We start from the raw sequence: 23,897 nt of genomic DNA on the forward strand, positions 1-23,897 counted from the left end.
GCGTTCCCTCTTCCGAGTACCCACAAGACCTCTCTCTTAAAGCGACAGTACATGTATATGACGGTCGTTGGAAAACATACATAAAAGTAAATAATGACATAAAATAAAATGTAGTAAACACAAATAACAGCACACAGACAGGATTTGGTGATATTTCATACTCAAACAAAATAAAATAAAAACATTAATTTTAACCTGGTTACACAGGTAAGGTAAGGCTCCGTAGAAGCAGGTAAGGCAAGGCTCCGTAGAAGCAGGTAAGGCAAGGCTTCGCAGCAGCAGGTAAGGTAAGGCTCCGCAGAAGCAGGTAAGGCAAGGCTCCGCAGAAGCAGGTAAGGCAAGGGTTGTGGGAATGTGAAGTCGTGTCAGTAAAGCGGTTCCGTTACGATTCTCTGTGGAAATGCTCTCAAAGTTACATCCCCACTGGCACCTAGCGTTAGCTACCTTTCTAGCCACTTTGTTTAATGTTACTTCGCTAACATTAAGTTAAGCTATTCATATTTTGCAGTTAATATCCAGAAATACATCGCTAAGGCGAGCCAGTTTGACATGCTAAATAAAGGCACATGTTTGATGTTTCTTAAATTGGATGTATGACAGCACGGAGCTGTTTTGGCTTAATTAGTCTGAATGGTATCTGTGCTGCGTCTGGGAATCTGCTGCAGATTTCTCTACTGTGTTACACCTCATACTCGCATGTGCATGCGCATCGCTCTCTGCAGATGAAGCGCTTAGACGGAGCCGGCAAAAAAGGAAAGGTGGGAGGGGTGGGGTGGATCAAACCATTTTCGAAGCATGGGGGGGTGCTCTATTTTTGTTGTTAAAATATTACGTTTAAACCATATACTGGATATGGTTTTGACATTTCTTAAGCTTATTAAACATGGACATACAGTAAAAAATAAAAAAAATCTCTTAAATTTTAGGGGTGCTGGGATTCAATTTAGGGGTGCTGCAGCACCCCCAAAAATGGGCTAGAAACGCCCATTTTAATTGACTAGACACTGTCTAGTCAATTAAAATGGGCTCTAATCGCAAGTCACAAATTCAGTTTTACGGACATAGTTTAAGTGTTGCTTCTCCATTTCATAGACAACATCATACAAGGTGGCTATAGATTTTATCCACAATAATGAATTTCTGGAAACAAAACTAAAAGAAAATCATGTTCACAATATGCATATGGATAGAGATTCGTGGGGACGGTAAAATCTCACTGGAGCTATGCAATTCATTTGTATTGGATTTGACTTTTAACAAGTGAGATTGGTTTTATGAGAATATAGTACCTTTCATTTACTTAAAAAAAAACAATGTTTTTTTTAAACACAAATTCGGTAGATCTTCAATTTTAAAATTGGCATCTCATAAAAGTCTGCTGTCAAGTACAAACATTCCTACCACACAATGAATTTGAAGAAGGCGTCTCTTAATTACTTATAAAATGTTTATTTTCCAAGATTTACATTATGACCATGTAAGAAAGTTAAATTTATTTATATCGTACCTTTCACAGTCACAAAGCTCTTCACAATGAAATAAAATAAAAGATAAACAGATTGAAAAAGCAAAACAATAACAAGAAATGCACAAATTAAACAGACTTAACAAAAAACAGAATAAATAGATGAGTTTTTAGCTGCTTTTGAAAACTGTCAACAGACCACAAAACCATGGAGAGACCAGGGGCAACTACAGTGAAAGCTTGGTCCCTCTTTGTATGGAGCATGGTACGAGGTACAGACAATACACATTTATCAGAGGACCTCAGTGATCTGGATGTTGTGTAGGGACAAAATATATTGGCCATGTAGGATGGTGCCTGACCATGCAAGGCTCTATTCATAATCACTAAAACATTAAATTTAAATCTATATTCAACTGTAAGCCAGTGTAACGATGCCAGAATTGGAGTAATTTGAGCGAATTGCGAGTCTTAGTTAGAAATCTTGCAGAAGCATTCTGAATCATTCGAAGCTGATCCAGAGGATTTGCTAAGGCAAGTAAAATTTGAATCACAATAGTCTAGGTGTATAAAGATGAATGCATGAATAATGATTTCCATCTCAGCCCGCAATACAAGAGGCCTAAGCCCAGCAATGTTTCTCAAATGATGAAAGCAGGAACGGGTTAGTACCTTGAAATCCGAAGTAAAGCACATGCTGAGATCAAACACAACAGCAAGGTTACTAAGACTGGACTGGATGGAAGAGGAAAGAGAATGCAAGCAAAGCCTGACATTAGAAATCACACTATCTGGGGCGATAAAAATTACTGGTCTCGACAGTATTTAGCTGTAAAAATTGTTTGCCATCATGTCCTTAATAGCCATCAAACAATCATGAAGAATCAGCAGTCTATCACACTTGTGAGAGTTGAATGAGAAATACAGTTGCACATTATCTGCATAGAGGGCAGCACAGTGGCCCAGTAGTTAGCACTATTGCCTCAAAGAATCAGAATCAGAGTCCAGTTTATTGGCCATGTAGGCTTATATATATATGGAATTTGACCCTCTCAGTGTACTTAACATATAATAGCAACACAACAATCTTCAGGATAGAATTTACTATATACAGGCAAAATAACAGCAAGAAGGTCCTGGTTTCTAACCCTAGGCCATCCCAGGCCTTTTCTGTGTGGAGTTTACATGTTATCTCCATGTCTGCATGGGTTTCTCCAGGTGCTCCGGTTTCCTCCTTCCATAAAAAAACATGGATAGGTTAATACTTCTGTCTGTGCCCCTGACTGCAAGAAGAACTGGAGTTGGTCCCTGGGCACTGTACAGTGGCAACCCACTGGTCCTTGCAACAGTGTGTGTTGGGATGGGTTAAATGCAGAGGATTTATTTTCCCACGGGGCTCAATAACCTACATCTTACCTTAGCAATGATAGGAGATGCCATCAAAACTACTAATAATATGCCCAAGGGTAAGCATGTATAGGGCAAATAAAATGGGACCCAGGACTGAACTTTGGGAACACCACAGCAAACAGCAAAAGAAGCAGACACAAACTGACCTACAGACACAGAAAAACTCCCATCTGACAGGGAAGAAGAGAACCACTCTAGGGCACTCCCAGAGATGCCTACCCACTGCCTGAGCCTATCAATCATAATGTGGTGGTCAAGTATCGAAAGCTGCACTGGGATTGAGCAGTAACAGAGAGCATTCACCTGGATCATCAGATAAAATGATATTATTACAAACTCTAAGCAGGGCAGTTTCAGTGGAATGCTTTTTGCGGAAACCAGACTGAAAATTTTCAAGTATGTTGGGGGCATCAAGGATGTTATTTAAGTGCTTAACCATCACCTTTACTAAGATGTTTGATATGGAAGGCATCGTGGAAAATGGCCAATAATTTTCCAGCAGTGATGGATCAAGGTTTGTTTTTGTTTTTTTTAAGCAGAGGCTGAACAATAGCATGTTTAAAAGAACTAGAAGAAAGAAAGTGACTTTATTTCGTCATTGTACAGGTTACAATGAAATTTGTTCTCTGCATTTAACCCATCCTACTGTATAGGAGCTGTGGGCAGCTGCAGCGCCCGGGACCAACTCCAGTTCTTCTTTCTTTTGCCTTGGTCAGGGCCATGGGCAGGAGTATTAACCCTAACATGCATGTCTTTTTGATGGTGGGAGGAAAATGGAGCACCCGGAGGAAACACAGACATGGGGAAAACATGCAAACTCCACACAGAAAGGACCCGGGATGGCCTGGGGTTCGAACCCAGGCCCTTCTTACTGTGAGGCAACAGTGCTTACCACTGGGCCACCGTGCATCAGACCCAGTCTGATTTAATCATGGCATGTGAACGAACCCTTCCCAGATCTGTGTCACATGTAAGTAGAAAATATGGATTTGGGCCACTTCCACCTGTAATGTGAATGTAGCCTAAAGGGCTTTTCTCCTCTGTGTATGTGTGTGTGGGTGTGTGTTTGTGTGTGTATATATATACACACACACACACACACACACACACACACACACACTTTTCCCCCCCTCTATTTCTCCCCAATTGTCAATCGTACTTGGCCAATTACACCACTCTTCCAAGCCTTCCTGGTCGTTGCTCCACCCCCTCTGGTGATCTGGGGAGGGCTGTAGACTACTGCCTCCCCCGATACATGTGGAGTCATCAGCCGCTTCTTTTCATCTGACAGTGAGGAGTTTCACCAGGGGAATGTAGCATGTGGGAGGATCACGCTACCCCCCCCCCCCCGAACAGGCGTCCTGACCGACCAAAGGAGGCGCTAGTGCAGCGACCAGGACACATACCCACATCCGGCTTCCCACCCGCAGACACGGCCAATTGGGTCTGTAGGGACGCCCGACCAAGCCGGAGGTAACACTGGGATTCGAACTGGCGATCCCCATGTTGGTAGGCAATGGAATAGACCGCTACGCTACCCAGACGCCCCTCTCCTGCATATATTTTCATGTGTTTCGTATTTCCTCATTGAGTAAACCCTTTACCACAGACTGAGCAATTAAAGGTTTTTCTCCTGTATGTATTTTCATGTGTCTCCGCATATTTCCTCTCTGAGAAAACCCTTTACTACAGACTGAGCAACTAAATGGTTTTCCTCCTGTATGTATTCTCATGTGTGTCTGCATATCCCCTTTTTCAGCAAACCCTTTACCACAGACTGAACAAATGAAAGGTTTCTCTCCTGTATGTATTCTCATGTGTCTCCGTAAAGGTGCTCTTTGAGAAAACCCTTTACCACAGACTGAACATATGAAAGGTTTCTCTTCTGTGTGTATTCTCATGTGTATCTGCATATCTCCTCTTTGAAAATACTCTCTACCACAAAAACAGCAACTGTACAGTTTCTTCACAACAGATCTGTGATTACTTATTTCACTGTTCTCTTTTGTGTCCAAACTTGACCGTGGTTCCTCCCTTATCTGACTCCAACCATCATCACTGGGTGATTGTAATTCTCCATCTTGATCTAAGTTCCTGGCTGGCTCCGGCAGGCTACAGTCCTCTCCATCAGCTTCTGTTTTCATCTTTTCAGGTGAGCTGCTGCTTTCCTCGGTTTGGCTTTGGTGAAGCTGTGAGGACTGTGCTTCCTCTTCATTGTTTTCACTCTTCACAGGAACAGGAGTGAATGAAAATTTGGTGATATCAGCGTCCTCCTCCAACTCCAGAAGCCGTTCTTCTTCCTGACTGTTCCAGAGGCCCTCCTCTTCCTCTTTAATGTGTGGGGGCTCTGGCTCCTCCTGGACCAGAATGGGGCTCCACTCCTGTTGCTCAGAGGGAACCTGCTCTTTATAGCCAAATAGTTGTTGAGGGTCTAACCAGAGGGGGAAACAACAAAGAAAAATATTAGTTCTATCAAACAAGGTTGAATCAGTTCATCTGGACACATTTACTGACAGATACATTTCATCACTCAACTAAGTGACATCTTCAGTCTAAACTGACTGTAGGTATCCCCACCCCTTATAAACAACACAGTACAATACAGTGCCTACCGACCAAAATGAAAGACCAGTTTCATATGTAAATATGGGTGTGACCATTGATCATGTGTACTATTGACAGAGGATTAGGGATTGTTGCAATCACAGCATTGTAAGATGGCGACAGATGTATAACGACCAAAACCAATGACCAGTTTCATGATCAAATATGGGTGTGCCCATTAACTAGCGTTTCGATGGCCATATGTACTTTCAGAGGATTAGGGAATAGTTGCAATCACAGCATTGTAAGATGGTGACAGACGTACTCTTAGACCCCCCCACCCCACTTCAGGGGTGGTCGTTCCCTCATCACATAGATGGCCTCTTTGACTCGCCGTTCAAACCAGCATTCCTCCCTATCAAGGATGTGCACATCCTCATCCTTGAAAGAGTGGCCACTGGCCTGTAGATGGTGTAGACTGTGGAGTCCTGGCCTGTAGATGGTGTAGACTGTGGAGTCCTGGCCTGATGTGTTAGCTCTCCTGTGTTGTGCCATCCTCTTGGCCAGCATCTGTTTGGTTTCCCCAACATACAATTCATGGCAATCCTCCTGGCACTTAACAGTGTACACTCTATTTGTGCCGGGGGACCTGATCCTTGGGGTGGACCAACTTCTGGCGCAGCCTGTTTTGGGGTTTGAAAGCAACTGAGATGCAGTGTTTTGAAAATGCGCATCTCAGCTTTTCCGACACTCCCGCCACATACAGAATCCCCGCTGGATTACGCTTAGGCAGCTGTTGTCCTTCTCTCTTCGATTGGCTGGTGCACTGTTTGGGCGGCTTCCTGGCTTTGACAAACGCCCATATTAGTTCTACTTGTACAGGTAATAGCACTATATTTACAATTTTTATTTTCGAACTGTAAGTGGGAACGTTCAAACAGAATTTACTTTCTGCTCTGCTGGATGCTATCAGACTGTTAACAATGAGCTATCCTACAGTCAACAACTCCATACAATAAAACTTTCCTCAGTCAATATTCCTTAGGATCAGCTTCCCAGATCAGGGGCTGTATTCGTGAAACATCTTAGAAGAAGAAGAAAGTCACTATTTGACATTGTATTCTTACAACGACTTTGTTCTCTGCATGTAACCATCCTATTGTATAGGAGCAGTGGGCAGCTGCAGCGCCCAGGGACCAACTCCAGTTCTTCTTTCCACTGCTTTGCTCAGGGGCAGACTGGCGTATTAACCCTAACATTCATGTCTTTTTGATGGTGGGAGGAAACTGGAGCACCCGGAGGAAACCAACACAGACATGGGGAGAACATATAAACTCCACACAGAAAGGACCTGGGACGGCCTGGGGTTTGAACCCAGGACCCTCCTGCTGTGAGGCAACAGTGCTTAACTGGGTACGGCTGAACAATTTATTGAATTCAAACTGAAGTTGCAATGTAATAGAATGCAATTTTCAAATCGCAAAGGCTGCGGTTTTCTTTTTTTTAATGTTACATAATCTAACCAATCAGAGGATCGGGAACACCTGGCCATGTGGGGGTCACATACACACACACACAACCCTCCGCTCACGTGACATGCGAGTGAGAGAAGTAAATGAAGAAAACAACTTGCCACACTACGCTTTGACTCTAGCAGTTATGTTACAAACCCCAATTCCAGTGAAGTTGGGACATTGTGTAAAACGTAAATAAAAACAGAACACAATTATTTGTAAATCCTTTTCATCCTTTATTTAATTGAATACACTACAAAGACAAGATATTTAATATTCAAACGGATAAACTTCATTGTTTTTTGCAAATATTCACTCATTTTGAATGCGATGCCTGCAACACGTTCCAAAGAAGCTGGGACAGGGGCAACAAAAGACTGGGAAAGTTGAGGAATGCTCAAAAAACACCTGTTTGGAACATTCCACAGGTGAACAGGTTAACTGGAAACAGGTGAGTGTCCTGATTGGGTATAAAAGCAGCATCCCCGAAAGGCTCAGCCGTTCACAAGCAAGGATTGGGCGAGGCTCACCACTTTGTGAACAACTGCGTGAGCAAATAGTCCAACAGTTTAACAACAACGTTTCTCAACGTACAACTGCAAGGAATTTAGGGATTTCATCATCTCCAGTCCATAATATCATCACAAGTTTCAGAGAATCCGGAGAAATCTCTGCACGTAAGCGGCAAGGCCCAAAACCAACATTGAATGCCCGTGACCTTCGACCCCTCAGGCGGCACTGAATTAAAAACCGACATCATTGTGTAAAGGATATGACCACGTGGGCTCAGGAACACTTGGGAAAACCATCATCAGTTAACACAGTTGGTCGCTACATCTACAAGTGCAAGTTAAAACTCTACCATGCAAAGCCAAAGCCAGATATCAACACCACCCAGAAACACCGCCGGCTTCTCTGGGCCGAGCTCATCTGAGATGGACTGACGCAAAGTGGACAAGTGTGCTGTGGTCTGACGAGTCCACATTTCACATTGTTTTTGGAAATCATGGACGTCGTGTCCTCTGGGCTAGAGGAAAAGGACCATCCAGATTGTTATCAGAGCAAAGTCCAAAAGCCAGCATCTGTGATGGTATGGGGGGGTGTTAGTGCCCATGGCATCATGGGTAACTTGCACATCTGTGAAGGCACCATTAATGCTGAAAGGTCCATACAGGTTTTGGAGCAACATATGCTGCCATCCAAGCGACGTCTTTTTCAGGGACGTCCCTGCTTATTTCAGCAAGACAATGCCAAGTCACATTCTGCACGTGTTACACCAGCGGGGCTTTGTAGTAAAAGAGTGCGGGTACTAGACTGGCCTGCCTGCAGTCCAGACCTGTCTCCCATTGAACATGTGTGGCGCATTATGAAGCGCAAAATACGACAACGGAGACCCTGGACTGTTGAGCAACTGAAGTCGTACATCAAGCAAGAATGGGAAAGAATTCCACCTACAAAGCTTCAACAAGTAGTGTCCTCAGTTCCCAAACACTTATTGAGTGTTGTTAAAAGGAAAGGTGGAGTAACACAGTGGTGAACATGTCTGTGAAGGTTCTCATTCATCCAGGTCATGGTTATCCAGAGTTGAATCAAGTGCAACTGGACTTGGTATATATCCGTGAAGACGTTTCGCCTCTCATCCAAGAGGCTTCCTCAGTTCGTGCATTTCTGACTAGACCAAGCTAGTCTGACTGGCTGGTGATGACACTCAGAATTTATCCTCTAGGAGTCGTTGTCAGAGCTATAGATGTCCATGGCTCTTTGTGTCCCGATGTTTACCAACGCCCGTCGCTAACAGAGCCATAGATATGAGTGGCTCTTTTGTGTACCGATGTTTGGCCGCGCCCGTCGTTATCGGAGCTATTGATATGCGTGGCTCTCCTGTGCTCCGATGTGGTGAACATGCCCCTGTCCCAGCTTCTTTGGAATGTGTTGCAGGCATCAAACTCAAAATGAGTGAATATTTAGAAAAAAAACAATAAAGTTTATCAGTTTGAACATTAAATATTTCGTCTTTGTAGTGTATTCAATTGAATATAGGTCGAAAAGGATTTGCAAATCATTGTATTCTGTTTTTATTTACGTTTTACACAACGTCCCAACTTCATCGAAATTGGGGTTTGTACTATCTTGTGAAAATGGCCTCAGAAGAACCAAACACTAAAAAGGTGATTTTATGTGTCAAAGAGGTACAGTACGTCGGTTGTGTGGACTTTTTTTAGATTTAGGAAAAAAGGTACTGCACAGAGTCAGTACTGCATGGCGGGTCAGTTTCTGTCTCAATTACTTTACCAAGCACTGTTCTGCCAACGAGATTATAGAGTATAGATTATGACCAATTGATGATGTAATTATGACTAATGACTATTGCAAACTGTTCTCTTCTCTCACGTCTTTTCTCTCTCTCTGAACGATGTCTTCTCCTTTCTCTTCTTGTGTGTGTGAATGGTGTCATGTGAATCTCCCTTGTGTGCATGTGCAGTCGGTCCTCCTCCCAGGTCTCGGCAGTGACAGTGGTCGCCACCTAGACACTGACTGGCATCCCCCGCATCACATTTTCTTTTTAATCTTATAAATCCATATAGTTTTGTTATCCTGTTTTAATGCTATATCCTTCTCTCACTAAGATGTGTAATTATTATTATTATTATTTTTACACGGTGGTGGTGCTGGTCGTGTGGCTCAGGTCCTGGGCTGTTCCGGTGGCGCCTGGACACTGCTTGGCATCCTGTGCATCATATTCTTCATATATTTAATAATTTCATTATAATTCTGTTGTCCTCTTTCGTTGTGTTGTGTAAACTGTGTTTTATTCTGTACACAACATCCATTGCACATCTGTCCGTCTTGGGAGAGAGATCCTCCTCTGTTGCTCTCCCTGATGCTTCTACCAATTTTTCTCCCTGTTAAATGGTTTTTTAGGGAGGTGTTCCTTACCCGGTCCGAAGGTCTAAGGTCGAGATGTTGTGTTGCTGTAATGGCGATACACGATGTATATGTGGGTATTTTCTGTGACGTGGGCTAACTGGTCAGTTGTAAGCCAAAGCCACATGTGAGATGTCACAAGCACTTTTATTACAACACATTAAAATGAAATGCAAAGACAGGGTTTCCTTCCCTGTTTTAAAATATACAGCTGCACAATATATCAACATGTACATGAAAAAATTATCTAAAATAAATAGTCTATATTCAATAAAAACAGGCCTATCTCAGAATGCAGACCGCATTCCAAGCCGGTCATTATGACCGTTTTGGATTTTCAAAGTTTAATAACTTTTTTGGGGGGGGGGTACAGACATGCCACTCCCTGAATGCTCCTCAAATTGCATATATTTGCATTTAAAGCGAGTTTTACATCAATTGCACAAAAAAAGTTATAAGATCAGCATTCCCGCGACCCTGAGACCAGAATGGGCGGTTTGGATAATGGATGGATGGATGGATGGATCTACCTTAAAAGACCAGGAGCGGTCAACATGACTGTCTCGTAATTTGCGTGTGATGGTGTGCATCATATCAGTATGTATGACGTGTGTTGGTGGCATAATTCCCTTGGTGAAGTTCATTGCTGTGTCTTAAGAAACACACCAGCATTCTCCAATGCAAACAAATAGTGTAAACTTGATGTGATTGTGTCAACATGTCTGATATAACAGTACACAGAACACAGTAAGTGCAGTTGATCTAACACTCGCATCCAGTGTACTTGCAGGGATTGGTACTTGGGAAGTTTTGAATTGGTCAACAGTCATCATCATCAGCGGTCACTCGGGGTTGAGTATGACTGTCCCCCTTCTTGGTCCTTGTGGGTCTTCAGGTGGGCGAAGAGGCCGATCCTGGAGCAGCATATGTTGGTGCAGTGTGGGCAGGGTTGGGCGCTGGTAGTCGTGGGATTGGTTTGGGCCTTTTTGGTGGAAACTCCCTCCTTTCTGAGTCTGCGCTCGTCTTCTGCAGCACGTCGGAGATCATTATTATAAAGTGCAGCTCCTTCCCGTACAAGTTTTCTCCAGGTCGCCCTGTTGGTTGCTGTGTCCTCCCAGGTCTTAGGGTCTATGTGGCATTTTTTGATGTTCGTTTGGATGTTGTCCTTATACCTTTTCTTTTGACCACCCGGGGCACGTTGTCCTGTGAGAAGCTGAGAGTATAGGACTTGTTTTGGAAGGCGAGAGTCAGACATATGGATGACATGGCCAGTCCATCTGAGCTGGTGTTGGGCGATGGTGGCAGTGATAGCGGGAATATTAGCCTCCTCCAGGACGCTGGTGTCGGTGCATCTATCTTTCCAGGTGATCTTGAGGATTTTTCGGCGGCACCTTTGATGATGTGCCTCTAGGTGCCTGCTGTATGGGGTCCAGGATTCTGATCCATACAGTAGAGTGGGCAACACTACCGCTTTGTAGACAAGAATTTTCGTTCTGGCCTGGAGGTTGCGGTTTTCAAAGACTCTTTTCCACAGTCTTGAGAAAACCTCACTGGCACAGCTGAGGCGGTGGTGTATTTCCTCATCAATATTAGCTTTGGAGGATAGGAGGCTTCCGAGGTATGTAAAGTGGTCCACATTTTCCAATGTAGTTTTGTCAACATAGATAGTTGAAGGGTGGATCACGGTTATTTGTGTTGGGTGGTGGCTGGTAGAGGATCTGGGTCTTTTTTATGTTAAGGGCCAGACCAAGCTGTCAACAGTAGGCAGTAATCACTATCCAATAGTAATCACAATTGGAATAGATATGCAACAAGATAGGGTGATGAGAACACCAAGATGGAAGCTGGATAAAGCTGACTGGGTGCATTGCAAGTGTTAAGTGAAATTAGGTATGTAAAGCTAATAATATAAGAAATATGCAGGAAATGTAATAAAAACTTGGTTCCAGCCATTATACATACAGCAGAAGAAACTCAGAGTGCAGGAGGCAAATGTACAAAGAGTGTGCCATGGTGGAGTGATAATTGTAGTAAAGCGATTAAAAGGAGAAATACAGCATTTAGACAGTTAAAAGCTCACCCAAGTGTTGATACATCGGCCCACTACAAAAGAGCACAAAAAAAAGCAGTTCGAAAAACTTTTAAATCAGCAAAAAGTACATACTGGAGACAATACTAATAAAACTGGGAGAGAAAGAGCTTTCAGATGTACGGGGAATGATTAGGAAAATTAATGGCAAGAAACAAACAACTTTGAAATACCAGCACTGCACAGCAGTAACATAACTGCAACCAGCAATGTAGAAAAGGCAGAACTTCTAGCAAAGACCACAAAAAGTTGAATCAGTTCATCTGGACACAACGTTTATCGACAGGTACGTTTCATCACTCATCTACAATTAAGGTCAAAATTATTAACCCCCCCCCAAGGAATTATGGAACATTTCCCTAAAATTCTGCCCAATGTTTGCATCATTCATAAAACTTTACATAGTAAAACATTCATCAATGTTAAGGCCCCTATTTAGTACAGTTTGGAATGTAAAATAAATCTTCAGGTTTGCTTTATACCAAATGTAGTGAAAATTGAGGTGGTCAAAATTATTAGCCCCCATGTGATGTTTTTGCTTTCAAACCACACCTGAGCGATCAATCAGCATTGAACTTTACTTAAGGGACTCCAATGAACAGGGCTAGTGGCACTTGAACACTTGATTGAGAGGGACTACTCTTCAATTCTAGGAAGAAGTAATTTCATCATGCCAAAAAGTAAAGAAACCAGTCTGGAACTCAGAAAGAAGATAGTGGATGCTAATCTTAAGGGGGAAGGCTATGCTACCATTTCCAAGCATTTCACAGTGTCTAGAACAGCTGTGCGTTGCATCATTGAAAAGCACAAGGAGACAAATTCTGTTAAAGACAAACCCGGGCCTGGTTGAAAGTGCAAGATTTCAAAAACTTTGGAGAGGAAAATAGTCAGAGGTGTCAACAACAATCCCCGGCTCTCTGCCCAGAAGACTGTTGCTGAACTGGCCTCTTCTGGGCTTGATGTTTCAAGGAAGACTGTTGTGAGGGCTCTTCATCGTGGTGGGCTTCAAAGTCCTCGTCCAAGAAAAACTCCATTGCCCAGACAGCGGCACATCAAAGCCTGACTGAAGTTTCCCCATGAACATTTGTAACATGGACATGAGTTTTGGAAGTCTGTTCTTTTGTCCGATGAGACTAAACTTGAGCTGTTTGGGCACATGGATGTTGCTTTTGTTTGGCGAAGGAAGGGAGAGGCCTTCAACCCTAAAAACACAGTTGTCACAGTTAAACATGGAGCTGGGAGCATAATGCTGTAGGTCTGTTTTGCTGCTTCAGGCACAGGGAACCTTGTTTGGGTGCATGGGATCATTATGGGATCATTATGTTGACATTATGGGATCATTATGTTGACATTTTGAAGTATAATGTAAAGCATGGGTCTCAAACTCGCGGGACGTTATTTTGTGGCCCCCTACTTGACATCAAAGTTTAGTGTTAGTGCGGCCCGCGCTTGCCCTGGGCTTTTATTTTTCACTTATGAGCTACCATAGCGTAGGCTCATGACAGCCTCCGGTGTCGCATTTGTTGTCAAGTCATGGTGCGTTCCCGTTACGTTGGAAGTTGTAAATTGGAACGACTCGGATTTCAGAATTCCAGTTGAAATGTCCAACTCGGAGCTCAGAAAGTCCGACTTCCGAGCACAACTTGAACGCACCATAATGGGCAGCGTGAATTAGCAACTGTTGAAACTTGGTTGAAACTTGATTCCGAAGCGACACCAAGTGGAAAGAAAATATATCCTGTCAGCAAGCCCCAGTTATGTCTTTCTCAAAACCTGCCGTGAAGAGAAAAGTTGGTGACGAGCACAGACAATTTCAGGAAAAGTGGGAGACGGCATGTTTTTTTGTTGCGCACAGAGGCAGCCCGACGTGTCTTATATGCACCGAGAAAGTTACGGTGCACAAGAAATACAACATCAGACGTCATTACTCGACTAGACATGCTGAGGAGTATACAAAATACCAGGGAGATGAGAGAGAGAAACGGGTCGCCAATCTTAAAACATGTTTACTGAAGTGACAATATTTCTTCAAGAAAGCTAGCAAAGATAATGATGCAGCAGTCGAAGCTAGCTACGTGGTGAGTGAGATGATTGCTAAGTCGGGGAAAGCCATTCAAAGAAGGGGAGTTTGTTAAAAAGTGCATGTTACAGGCTGCAAGTATAGTCTGTCCGGAAAAGAAGGGTCAGTTTAGCAACATCAGCCTTTCAGCCAATACAGTGGCAGAGCGCATTTCTCACCTGTCAGCTAACATATATGATCAACTGTGTGAGAAAGCCAAACGTTTCTGTGCATACTCAGTCGCTCTTGATGAGGGCACAGACATCATTGACACTGCGCAGCTCGCAATCTATGTCCGTGGTGTTGACGACAGTTTTGAAGTGATGGAGGAGTTGCTTACAGTGATTCCAATGCATGGCCAGACCACCTCTCAGGAGATATTCCGCCAGCTGTGTGATGCCATTGTGGATGCGGGTTTGCCATGGAAGAGGTTTGCTGGAATAACAACTGACGGAGCGCCATCAATGACAGGGAGGAGAAATGGAGTGGTGGCACTTGTTAAAAAAATACTGGAAGAGGAGGGTGTGGAGGAGCCCATTGCTCTGCACTGCATTATCCATCAGCAGGCCCTTTGCAGCAAATGCCTGAAGTCTGACAATGTGATGTCTGTCGTTGTGAAATGCATCAACCATATTAGATCCAGGGGTTTAAAGCACCGGGAGTTCCGCGCCTTTTTGGAGGAAATAGAGTCAGCATATGAGGATGTGCTCTACTTCACTGAGGTACGTTGGCTCAGCAGGGGAAATGTCTTGAAGAGGTTTTTTGAGTTGAGAGCAGAAGTGAAAGCCTTCATGGAGAAGGCTGGGATGGCTGTTCCTGTGCTAAGTGATCCCAAATGGCTCATGGACTTAGCTTTCCTTGTTGACATCACACATGAGCTGAATGTACTGAACAAGAAATTACAAAACCAGGGGCAGCTTGTCAGTGCTGCCTATGACAACGTGAGATCATTCTCCACAAAACTTGTGTTATGGAAAGCCCAGCTCTCTCAGACAAACCTCTGCCATTTCCCAGCATGCAAGGCACTCATGGATGCAGGCACACCATTCAGTGGTGAGAAGTATGCTGATGCCATTGTGAAGCTACCGGAGCAATTTGATCACAGGTTTGCAGAGTTCAAGACACACAGAGCCACTTTTCAAATTTTTGCTGACCCCTTCTCCTTTGATGTGCAAGATGCCCCTCCTGTGCTTCAAATGGAGCTCAATGACCTGCAGTGCAGGTCAATGAGCTTATGTGATAGATTGTTTGTTTTTGTTGTTTTTTTTTTGTTTTTTTTAGCTTATTAGCTTATTAGTATTCCATCTTGTCATAACAGAACCTGGTGTCCCCTTTTTGTCTCACACTGTTCGTTTTTGTTCCTGCACTTGTACTGTTACCTGTCTTGTTTTGATCACCTGTGTGTATATATATATATATATATATATATATATATATATATATAAGAAAAAAAAGATTGAGAACATTGGATCGGTTGTACTTTCTTTTTCTTTTTTTTTGGAATACTTGCGGCCCAGCCTCACCCAAACTCTACCTCCAACGGCCCCCAGGTAAGTTGAGCTTGAGACCCCTGATGTAAAGAAATCTGCTGCCAGTTTAGCTTTAGGTTGCTGCTGGGTCTTCCAGCAAGACAATGACCCAAAGCATACATTCAAGTTGGTCCAAAACTTTTTGAAGGACACCAAAATCAAGGTTCTGGAGTGGCCCTCTCAGAGCCCAGATCTCAATCCTATTGAGAATCTGTGGCAGGAGCTCAAGGTTAATGGCCATGCTGGAAAACCACGCCATTTGGATGAGCTCGAACAATCTGCCATGGAAGAATGGGCTAAGATCCCTCAAGAGACATGTGCCAACCTAGTCAGGAACTACCATATGAGGTTGTTGTCAGTTGTGAGTCAGAAAGGTTACACTATTGACTATTAACTGTCAGAGGGCTAATAATTTTGGCCTTGTCATTTTTGTTTTTTCTTGTTTCAGTTCAACACATCAGTAAAATATCTTAATCAAGCTTAGTGGAGATTTTGTCTTTGTTCTTTTGGAAGCAGTTAAACTATAAACACTTTTGGTTATGGTAATTTCCATGGAAAAGTTAAGGGTTTTGTTTGATTTCATAAAGGGGCCTAATAATGTTGACCTTAACTGTAAGTGACCTCTTCAGTCTAAACTGACTGCAGGTACCCCCACCCTTATAAACAATAGAGTGACTGCAGGTACCCCCCACCCCTATAAACAATAGAGTGACTGCAGGTATCCCCACCCTTATAAACAATACAGTGACTGCAGGTGTCCCCACCCTTATAAACAATACAGTGACTGCAGGTGTCCCACCCTTATAAACAATACAGTGACTGTGGGTATCCCCACCCTTATAACAATACAGTGACTGCAGGTGTCCCCACCCTTATAAACAATACAGTGACTGCAGGTGTCCCCACCCTTACAAACATTACAGTGGCATAACTACCCACACCCAACAACCAGTTTCAGGTGCACATATGGGTGTGACCATTAACTAGAGTTACAATGGCCATGTGTACTATTCACAGAGGGTTTGGGAATGTTGCAATCACAGCATTGTAAGATGGTGACAGATGTACACCCCCCCCCCTCTGTTCAGGGATGGCTGTTCATTTTTCACACAGATGGCCTCTTTCACCCCTTTCACACTGGCCAAAAAACACGCTAATGTCCGCCTTTGGTCAATGTAAAAGGCGGATGTTAGCAGGGTTTTTTGGCCAGTGTGATTTAGACTTTTGACTCCTCGTTCAAACCAGTGTTCCTCCCTACAGGGATGAGGATGTGCACAGCACATCCTCATCCCTGTAAGCTTGGCCACTGGCCTGTAGATGGTGTAGACTGTGGAGTCCTGGCCTGACATGTTAGCTCTCCTGTGTTGTGCCATCCGCTTGGCCAGCGTCTGTTTAGTTTCCCCAATGGTTACAATGCATTGCAAAAATATTCAACCCCCTTAACAGTCATCAGTAATGTCTGGATTATAAAAGATGCTCACACATCTGTTCCTGAACAATATTATTTTTGTGAACTCATAAGCTCTAACAGCATTTTCCCAAAGATAAAATAAGTTATGTTTCGCTGACTTGTTATTAATAAAATAAAAACTAAAATATAGTGCTTGCAGCTCCGGTTTCCTCCCACAGCGCACAGACATGCAGGTCAGGTGAATCGGCCTTAATAAATTGTCCCTAGGTGTGAATGTGTGTGTGTGTGTGGGCCCTGTGATGCTCTGTAGGCCTGTCCAGGGTGTCTTCCCACCTGCTCCCAATGACTGCTGGGATAGGCCCAGCATCCCAGTGACCCTGAGTAAGGATAAACAGTTTGGATAATGGATGAATGATGAATATAGTGTTTGCATAAGTATTCAACCCCTTGTGCACTGAAAACTCCAAGTTTACACAAATGAAAAATTATTCCTACAACAAACTCAGGTACACAGTTGGATATAACTAGTGTGCACCTGTAAGACATTAAAGTAACAGTCTGGTTTATGGGTATAAAAGCACTCTGTGTAAAGTTCATTAGCCAGGTGTGAACTCCATCAGAAAATGAAGACAGAGGAGCAGAATACTGAAGAAATAGACAAAGTGATTAAAATGCAGAAGGAGAGAAAGGGACATAAAACAATATCCAACAAAGTGTTTGGATGTCCCACGGAACACTGTTGAATCCATTGTCAGAAAGTGGAAGCTGCATCACACCACCCAGACACTTTGTAGGACAGGCCGTCCCTCAAAGCTAAGTGTCCGAGCAAGACGTGGGCTGCTGAGGAAAGCCACAGATGATCCTGCAGTCACTCTGAAGGAGCTCCAGAAGTCAGTGGCTGAAACTGGAGTAAATGTGCATGAGTCAACCATATCATGGCTCTCCATAAATCTGGCCTGTATGGGAGGGTGGCAAGAAAGAAGCCGTTGCTCAAAACTATGCACATACAAGCATGGTTGGAGTTTGCTACCAAGTATGAGAGAGACCCAGCTAGGATGTGGGTAAAGGTTTTGCAGTCAGATGAGATGAAAGTTGAGCTTTTTGGACCAAACTCAAAGCGTTATGTGTGGTGTAAACCTAACTCTGCTCATGTCCTAAAAAACACCCTCCCTACAGTGAAGCACGGTGGTGGCAGCATACTGCTATGGGGTTGCTTTTCCTCTGCAGGCACTGGGAACCTTGTTCAAATTGAGGGAAGAATGGATGGAGCTAAATACAGGAAATACTGGAAGAAAACCTGTCGCAGTCTGCCATAAAACTGAAGCTTGGGAGAAGGTTCACCTTCCAGCAGGACAATGATCCTAAGCACAAGGCTAAAGCAGCAATGGCATGGCTCAGCAACAAAGAGGTGAACATTTTGAAGTGGCCAAGTCAAACTCCAGATCTCAACCCCATTGAAAATCTGTGGCACAGACTGAAAATCACAGTCCAGAGGCGCCATCCCACCAACCTGCAAGACCTGCACAAATTCTGCCAAGAAGAACGGGCAAAACTTACTCCAGAAGAGGGTGACCGGGTAAAGTAGCAGTCTATTCTGTTGCCTACCAACACTGATAACTCCGGTTCAAATCCCCGTGTTACCTCAGGCTTGGTTGGGCGTCCCTACAGACACAGTTGGTCGTGTCTGCAGGTGGGTAGCCAGATGCGGGTATGTGTCCTGGTTACTGCACTAGCGCCTCCTCTGGTCGGTCGGGGCGCCTGTTCAGGGGGAAGGGGGAACTGGGGGGGGAACAGTGTGATCCTCCCACGTGCTATGTCCCCCTGGTGAAACTCCTCATTGTCATGTGAAAAGAAGCAGCTGGTGACTCCACATGTATCGGAGGAGGCATGTGGTAGTCTGCAGCGCTCCCCGGATCAGCAGAAGGGGTGGAGCAGCAACCGGGATGGCTGGAAGAGTGGGGTAATTGGCCATGTACAATTTGAGAGAAAAGAGGGGGGGGGGGTCAAGAAAAAAAAAGTCAGTGAAACATAACTTATTTTGGTTTTGGGAACATGCCGTTAGAGGTTATTGGTTCACAAAAATAATATTGTTCAGGAACAGCTGTGTGAGTATCTTTTATAATCCGGAAGTTAGTGATGACTGTCAAGGGGGTTGAATACTTTTGCAAGGCACTGTAAGTCACAGCAATCCGTATATGTGCCACCATCTTCCAATGCTGTGATTGCAAACATTACACATGGCCACCGTAACTCTAGTTAATGTCACACACATATGTGCACATGAAACTGGTCGTTGGTGTGGGCGGTTATGCCACTGTATTGTTTATAAGGGTGGGGACACCTGCAGCGGCGCAGCGTGTCACGTGATAACAACAGCAGTAGAATTAGTCACATGTGTGTGAGCGTTAACTACCTGTGGAATAGTCATGTTAGTGGTGTGGAAGTATTTCAACCTTAAAGAGGAAAAACATCCAACAGCCAAATGCAAAATTTGCAATGCAAATGTTTGGAGGGGTGGCAGCGCCATTGGTCGGTTTAACACTACAAACTTAACTACGCATTTGGAAAAACACCACGGAAGTTGCGGTGTTTCACGGAGGTGGAGCTCTCTTCTGAACATTGCAGCTTGGTTAGCTACGGGGTACTTTTTGTTTTGTTTTTCATGCTCTCTAGCATGCTCTCTTTATTTAGGCTTTCTTTATTATTACTATTATTATCATTATTATTATTATTATTACTATTATTATCATTATTAGTATTATCATTATAACTATTATCATTAATGCCCTGTGATGGCCTGGCGGCCTGCCCAGGGTGTCTCCCCGCCTGCTGCCCAATGACTGCTGAGATAGGCTCCAGCATCCCTGCGATCCTGAGAGCAGGCTAAGCTGTTCGGATAATTGATGGATGGATATTATTATTATCATTGTTATTATTATTATTATTATAATTGTTATTATTATTATCATTATCCAGCCATCCATCCATTACCCAAACTGCTTATCCTGCTCTCAGGGTCGCGGGATGCTGGAGCCTATCCCAGCAGTCAGTGGGCATCCGGCGGGGAGACACCCTGGACAGGCCGCCAGACCATCATTATTGTTATATTACCATTATTATTATTATTACTGTTATACAAATGTCCTTTAACTTCATGCCATATTACAAAATAATAAGCGGGCGGGCCCATTCCTTGGGCCTAGGGTTAGAATGAGGTAGAAGTCTATTGGATGGATAGTGCCTTTCTTAGGATATGAGATGTTCCAAGTAGTGCGATTTTCTGTAGTTCTTGTATTTTGATGTTACCCGGCAAGATCAGTTGGGTGTATTTCTCCATCTCTTTGTTTAGAAGTCCCAGAGCTCCTATCACTACTGGTACTGTTGTGGTTTTCATTCCCCACATTCATTAAATTATTATTACTATTATTATCATTATTATTCTTTCTTTCATGTTTCCTGTTTTACATCCTGTAGAGCCAGGTCCAAACTATGGACCTGAGGAACTATAGAGCAGATGTCACTTGATTGACAGTACTCGTCATAATATGTGGGCTGTTCTGAGTAGGGCGATCTTCTGGACTGCACTGATGTTGACGTTGCCTGGGATACGGTTGGTGAACTTTTCCATCCTCTTCATGAGTCCTAGAACTCCGATGACCACTGGTATTGTTTCGGTCTTCATACCCCACATCCTGTTGATTTCAATCTCCAGGTCTTTGTACTTGGTCAGCTTCTCTCTGACTTTCACTGAGGTGTTTTTTTTCGGATGGTGTTGCCATGTCGATGAGCATGCACCTCTTTTGCTTCCTGTCCTCGATAACGATGTCGGGCTTGTTGGCTTTTATCTCTCTGTCAGTGTGGATGGGCGTGTCCCAGAGGATGGTGACATTATTGTTTTCAGTAACCGTTTTTGGCTGATGTTCGTACCACTTCTCAGTCGTCTTGATCTTGTAACTCCTGCAGATCTTCCAGTGCAGGTATGCTGCTGCCTTGTTGTGCCTGTACATGTACTTGGTCTTTGCCAGTTCCAGGCAGCCTGAGACAATGTGGTCGATGGTTTCTTCGTACATTCCACAGATTATTATCATTATTATTATCATTACTATTATTATTATCATTATCATATTATGATTATTGTTATCGTTACTATATCATTATTATTATTTGTACATGCAGGTAGGTGGCTGGTGTGACAGAGGAAGATGCAGAGGACAGGAAGAGATGGAAACAGATTATCCACTGTGACGACCCCTAACGGGAGCAGGTGAAAGTAGTAGTAGAAGTAGTAGTACAAGAGTAAAACAAAATATCAGACTGATATGGGTGTTGGCAGATTGCTAAAGCTGTTGTATCGGTATTGGAAGTGAAAAAGTGGTATCAGGACATGTCTAGTTTTTAACACGTATTTTGTCAGCTTGTTATTTGGTGATTCACTTGCATTAAAAAAAAGAAAAGAAAACACCAGAATGCAGGAATAAATGTTTCTGAAACTCAGTTTATTCTGGGGAGGAAGCCCACACCCCCATACTAATATTTTGTCAATCGAGTCGGCTGGCCAAGGTCACAGTCCCGGGCCGTTTTTTTTTTTTTTGCCAAATCATATCTTTTCCTCGTGACCCGGTAGCAAATGCTTTGCAGTCCGGTGCAGATGAACTGATTCAACCTTCTGGGATTTCCTTACCTGGATTATTGAGCATGCATCAAAAAACTGGATGCATAGATTTGTTCTAACAGACTTGGGATGTTGTTAAGTAAAAAGAACTGTGCCCTTGAAACTAAAATTGTCAACTTTTTGAAACAAAAATAAAAGCGGGAACGACCATCCCTGAACCAAGGGGGGAGCCTAAGCCTACATATGTCACCATCTTACAATGCTGTGGTTGCAACCATTCCCCAACCCTGTGTGAATAGTACACATGGCCATTGTAACTCTAGTTAAAGGTCACACCCATATTTGCATAAGAAACTGATCCTTGGTTTCGGTCGTTATGCAACTGTATTGTTTATAAGGGTGGGGATACCTGCAGCAGTTGAGACTGAATACATCCCGTATGAGTCATGAAACGTATCTGTCAATAAACGTTGTGTCCAGATGAACCGATTCGACTTTCTGTGATGTTTGAAACAAACTAAATTTAACGTCTTTATGCACTTATCCAAGTGATTCCAGACTGACGAAGTCACTTGGATAAGTGGTGAAACGTCTCTCCCACTAAACATTGTGTCCGGGTGAACTGACTCACCTTTCTGAGCTACATTTAACTGACTGGGTCTGTAATGTTTAACTGACTGGGTCTGTAATGTTTAACTGACTGGGTCTGTAATGTTTAACTGACTAGGTCGATATAATATCTCTCCCAGCCAAGACTCGGTCAGCGTAGAGCCAACACGGATCTCAATACTGTTACGGTGCTTTCACACTGAGGACCCGGACCCAGGTCCGACTACACTTGACCCCAAAGTCCAGTTCGTTTAAGTAGTGTGGACACTGCCTACCGTGCCCGAGTCCACTTGAAAAGGTGGTCTCAGAACGGTTTGTGTGTAGTCGAGCACGGTTCGCATCAGGTGTGAAAACAACTTTAGCAGGACACGGAAGTAGACCGACAGCTGTGCTACAAAGTAGACCCGACAGCTGTGCTACAAAGTAGACCGACAGCTGTGCTACAAAGTATGCATGTCTAAACGCCGGCCGTCTCCCCCTACATCAGCACGCGCCGATCCCGTACGTAGATCCGCAAGAGTCCTCGGGTGCAGGACAATACTGGCGTGAAGCTGGGGGCAGTCGTACTCAGCACGGTACGAAGACACCGCGCCTACGTGAAAACGCCACTAGCCTGACTGAAGTGCGTTGAACGCGATACGGTACAAATTGTATACAATCAATGTCCCTTCTTCCCGATATTCAGCAAAACGTGATAGCGTGCTCCACGTGTAGGCGCCATCTTTGCGCGTGCCCCCCTGTTAGCCGGTGTTACGGACTGCCATTGTACCCTAACGACTGAATAATATCTCGTCACTTGAATGAGATCAGCTTATTCTCCTTCTACCAACCTGGTCTGTTGCTCTCATTCTTCAAAACATCTGCCACCAGCCTGCGTTGGCGATCTATCTCTTCTTCATACTCCTCTATGGCTTTTTCAAACACTCCGAAGATCTCTTCAGCAGCCGCAGTCAGACGCTGCTGGACCACCAGCCTCAGTATTTGGAGTGTGGACATATTCTGCAATGACTTTCAAATGAATTTGTAACTATTTCACTACACAAGCGACACGTTGTTTGTATTTTTCCTTCTCCTTCCTTCCTTGCTTCTTTTTTTCTCTCTTCCTCTGCTTCCGCTTCTTCTTCCTCTCTTGCCAGTTTTAATGGCAGTTGACAAACCAGCTTATAGGTGCATTACCGCCCCTCACTGGACTGGAGTGTGGAGCAGTACATTGGCGGCGGGGGGGGGGTGACAATTACATTCTCTATTCTTCCGCTTACTCTTACTTAGAAGATTACATACTTTCCACGATGTCTTTCCTAGCACATTTCACAATGTAATATTGTGTTTGTCATCATTTAGCACTGATTTTAATTCCCTTCTCTCTTCATCATACCGGTTGCAATCCAAGAGTACGTGTTTGACAGTTTCCGGTTTATTACAGTGTATGCATAGTCAAAGTCAGGTAGGGTGCTTGCCTATTCTATGGAGAGTTTGACTTCTTACTGAACAACAACGTGCTCGCTCTGTTTTGTGAATGACCGCCTGCCCTTCTCCTCTGCGTCCACCGGGTAGCGCAGTTTAATTTTATTGATTGATTTTTGTTTCGAACATGCTAAAATAACAAAATAAAATACACAGGCAGGCAGGCATGCAAGAAAATAGAAATGGAAATAATAGTGAACATATTTTGCAAACTCACTGTAACAACACAAGTAATAACTGGACCATGTTGGAAAAGGGCGTAGGGT

At 43.7% G+C, this 23,897-nt stretch overlaps 1 protein-coding gene across 1 annotated transcript; it reads right to left on the bottom strand.

The window, feature by feature from the left end:
* Positions 1–2,651: 2,651 nt before the first annotated feature.
* On the bottom strand, positions 2,652–23,260 carry LOC130126670 (zinc finger protein 2-like). The gene is made up of 2 exons (XM_056296281.1): positions 22,998–23,260; positions 2,652–5,306 (listed from the first exon to the last, which is right to left on the bottom strand). The coding sequence occupies exons 1-2, from the start codon at positions 23,161–23,163 to the stop codon at positions 4,441–4,443; spliced, it is 1,032 nt and encodes a 343-aa protein (XP_056152256.1). The 5' UTR covers positions 23,164–23,260; the 3' UTR covers positions 2,652–4,440.
* Positions 23,261–23,897: the final 637 nt, after the last annotated feature.

This window comes from Lampris incognitus, chromosome 16, assembly GCF_029633865.1.
Source record: "Lampris incognitus isolate fLamInc1 chromosome 16, fLamInc1.hap2, whole genome shotgun sequence".
Taxonomy (NCBI): domain Eukaryota; kingdom Metazoa; phylum Chordata; class Actinopteri; order Lampriformes; family Lampridae; genus Lampris; species Lampris incognitus.

Bases quoted from the DNA above. Each gene is read 5' to 3' on its own strand.
- LOC130126670 (XM_056296281.1), bottom strand. From the start codon at position 23,163: ATGTCCACACTCCAAATACTGAGGCTGGTGGTCCAGCAGCGTCTGACT. The intron at 5,307-22,997 runs GTTGGTAGAAGG...CCCTCTGGTTAG, and splicing joins GAATGAGAGCAACAGACCAG to ACCCTCAACAACTATTTGGC.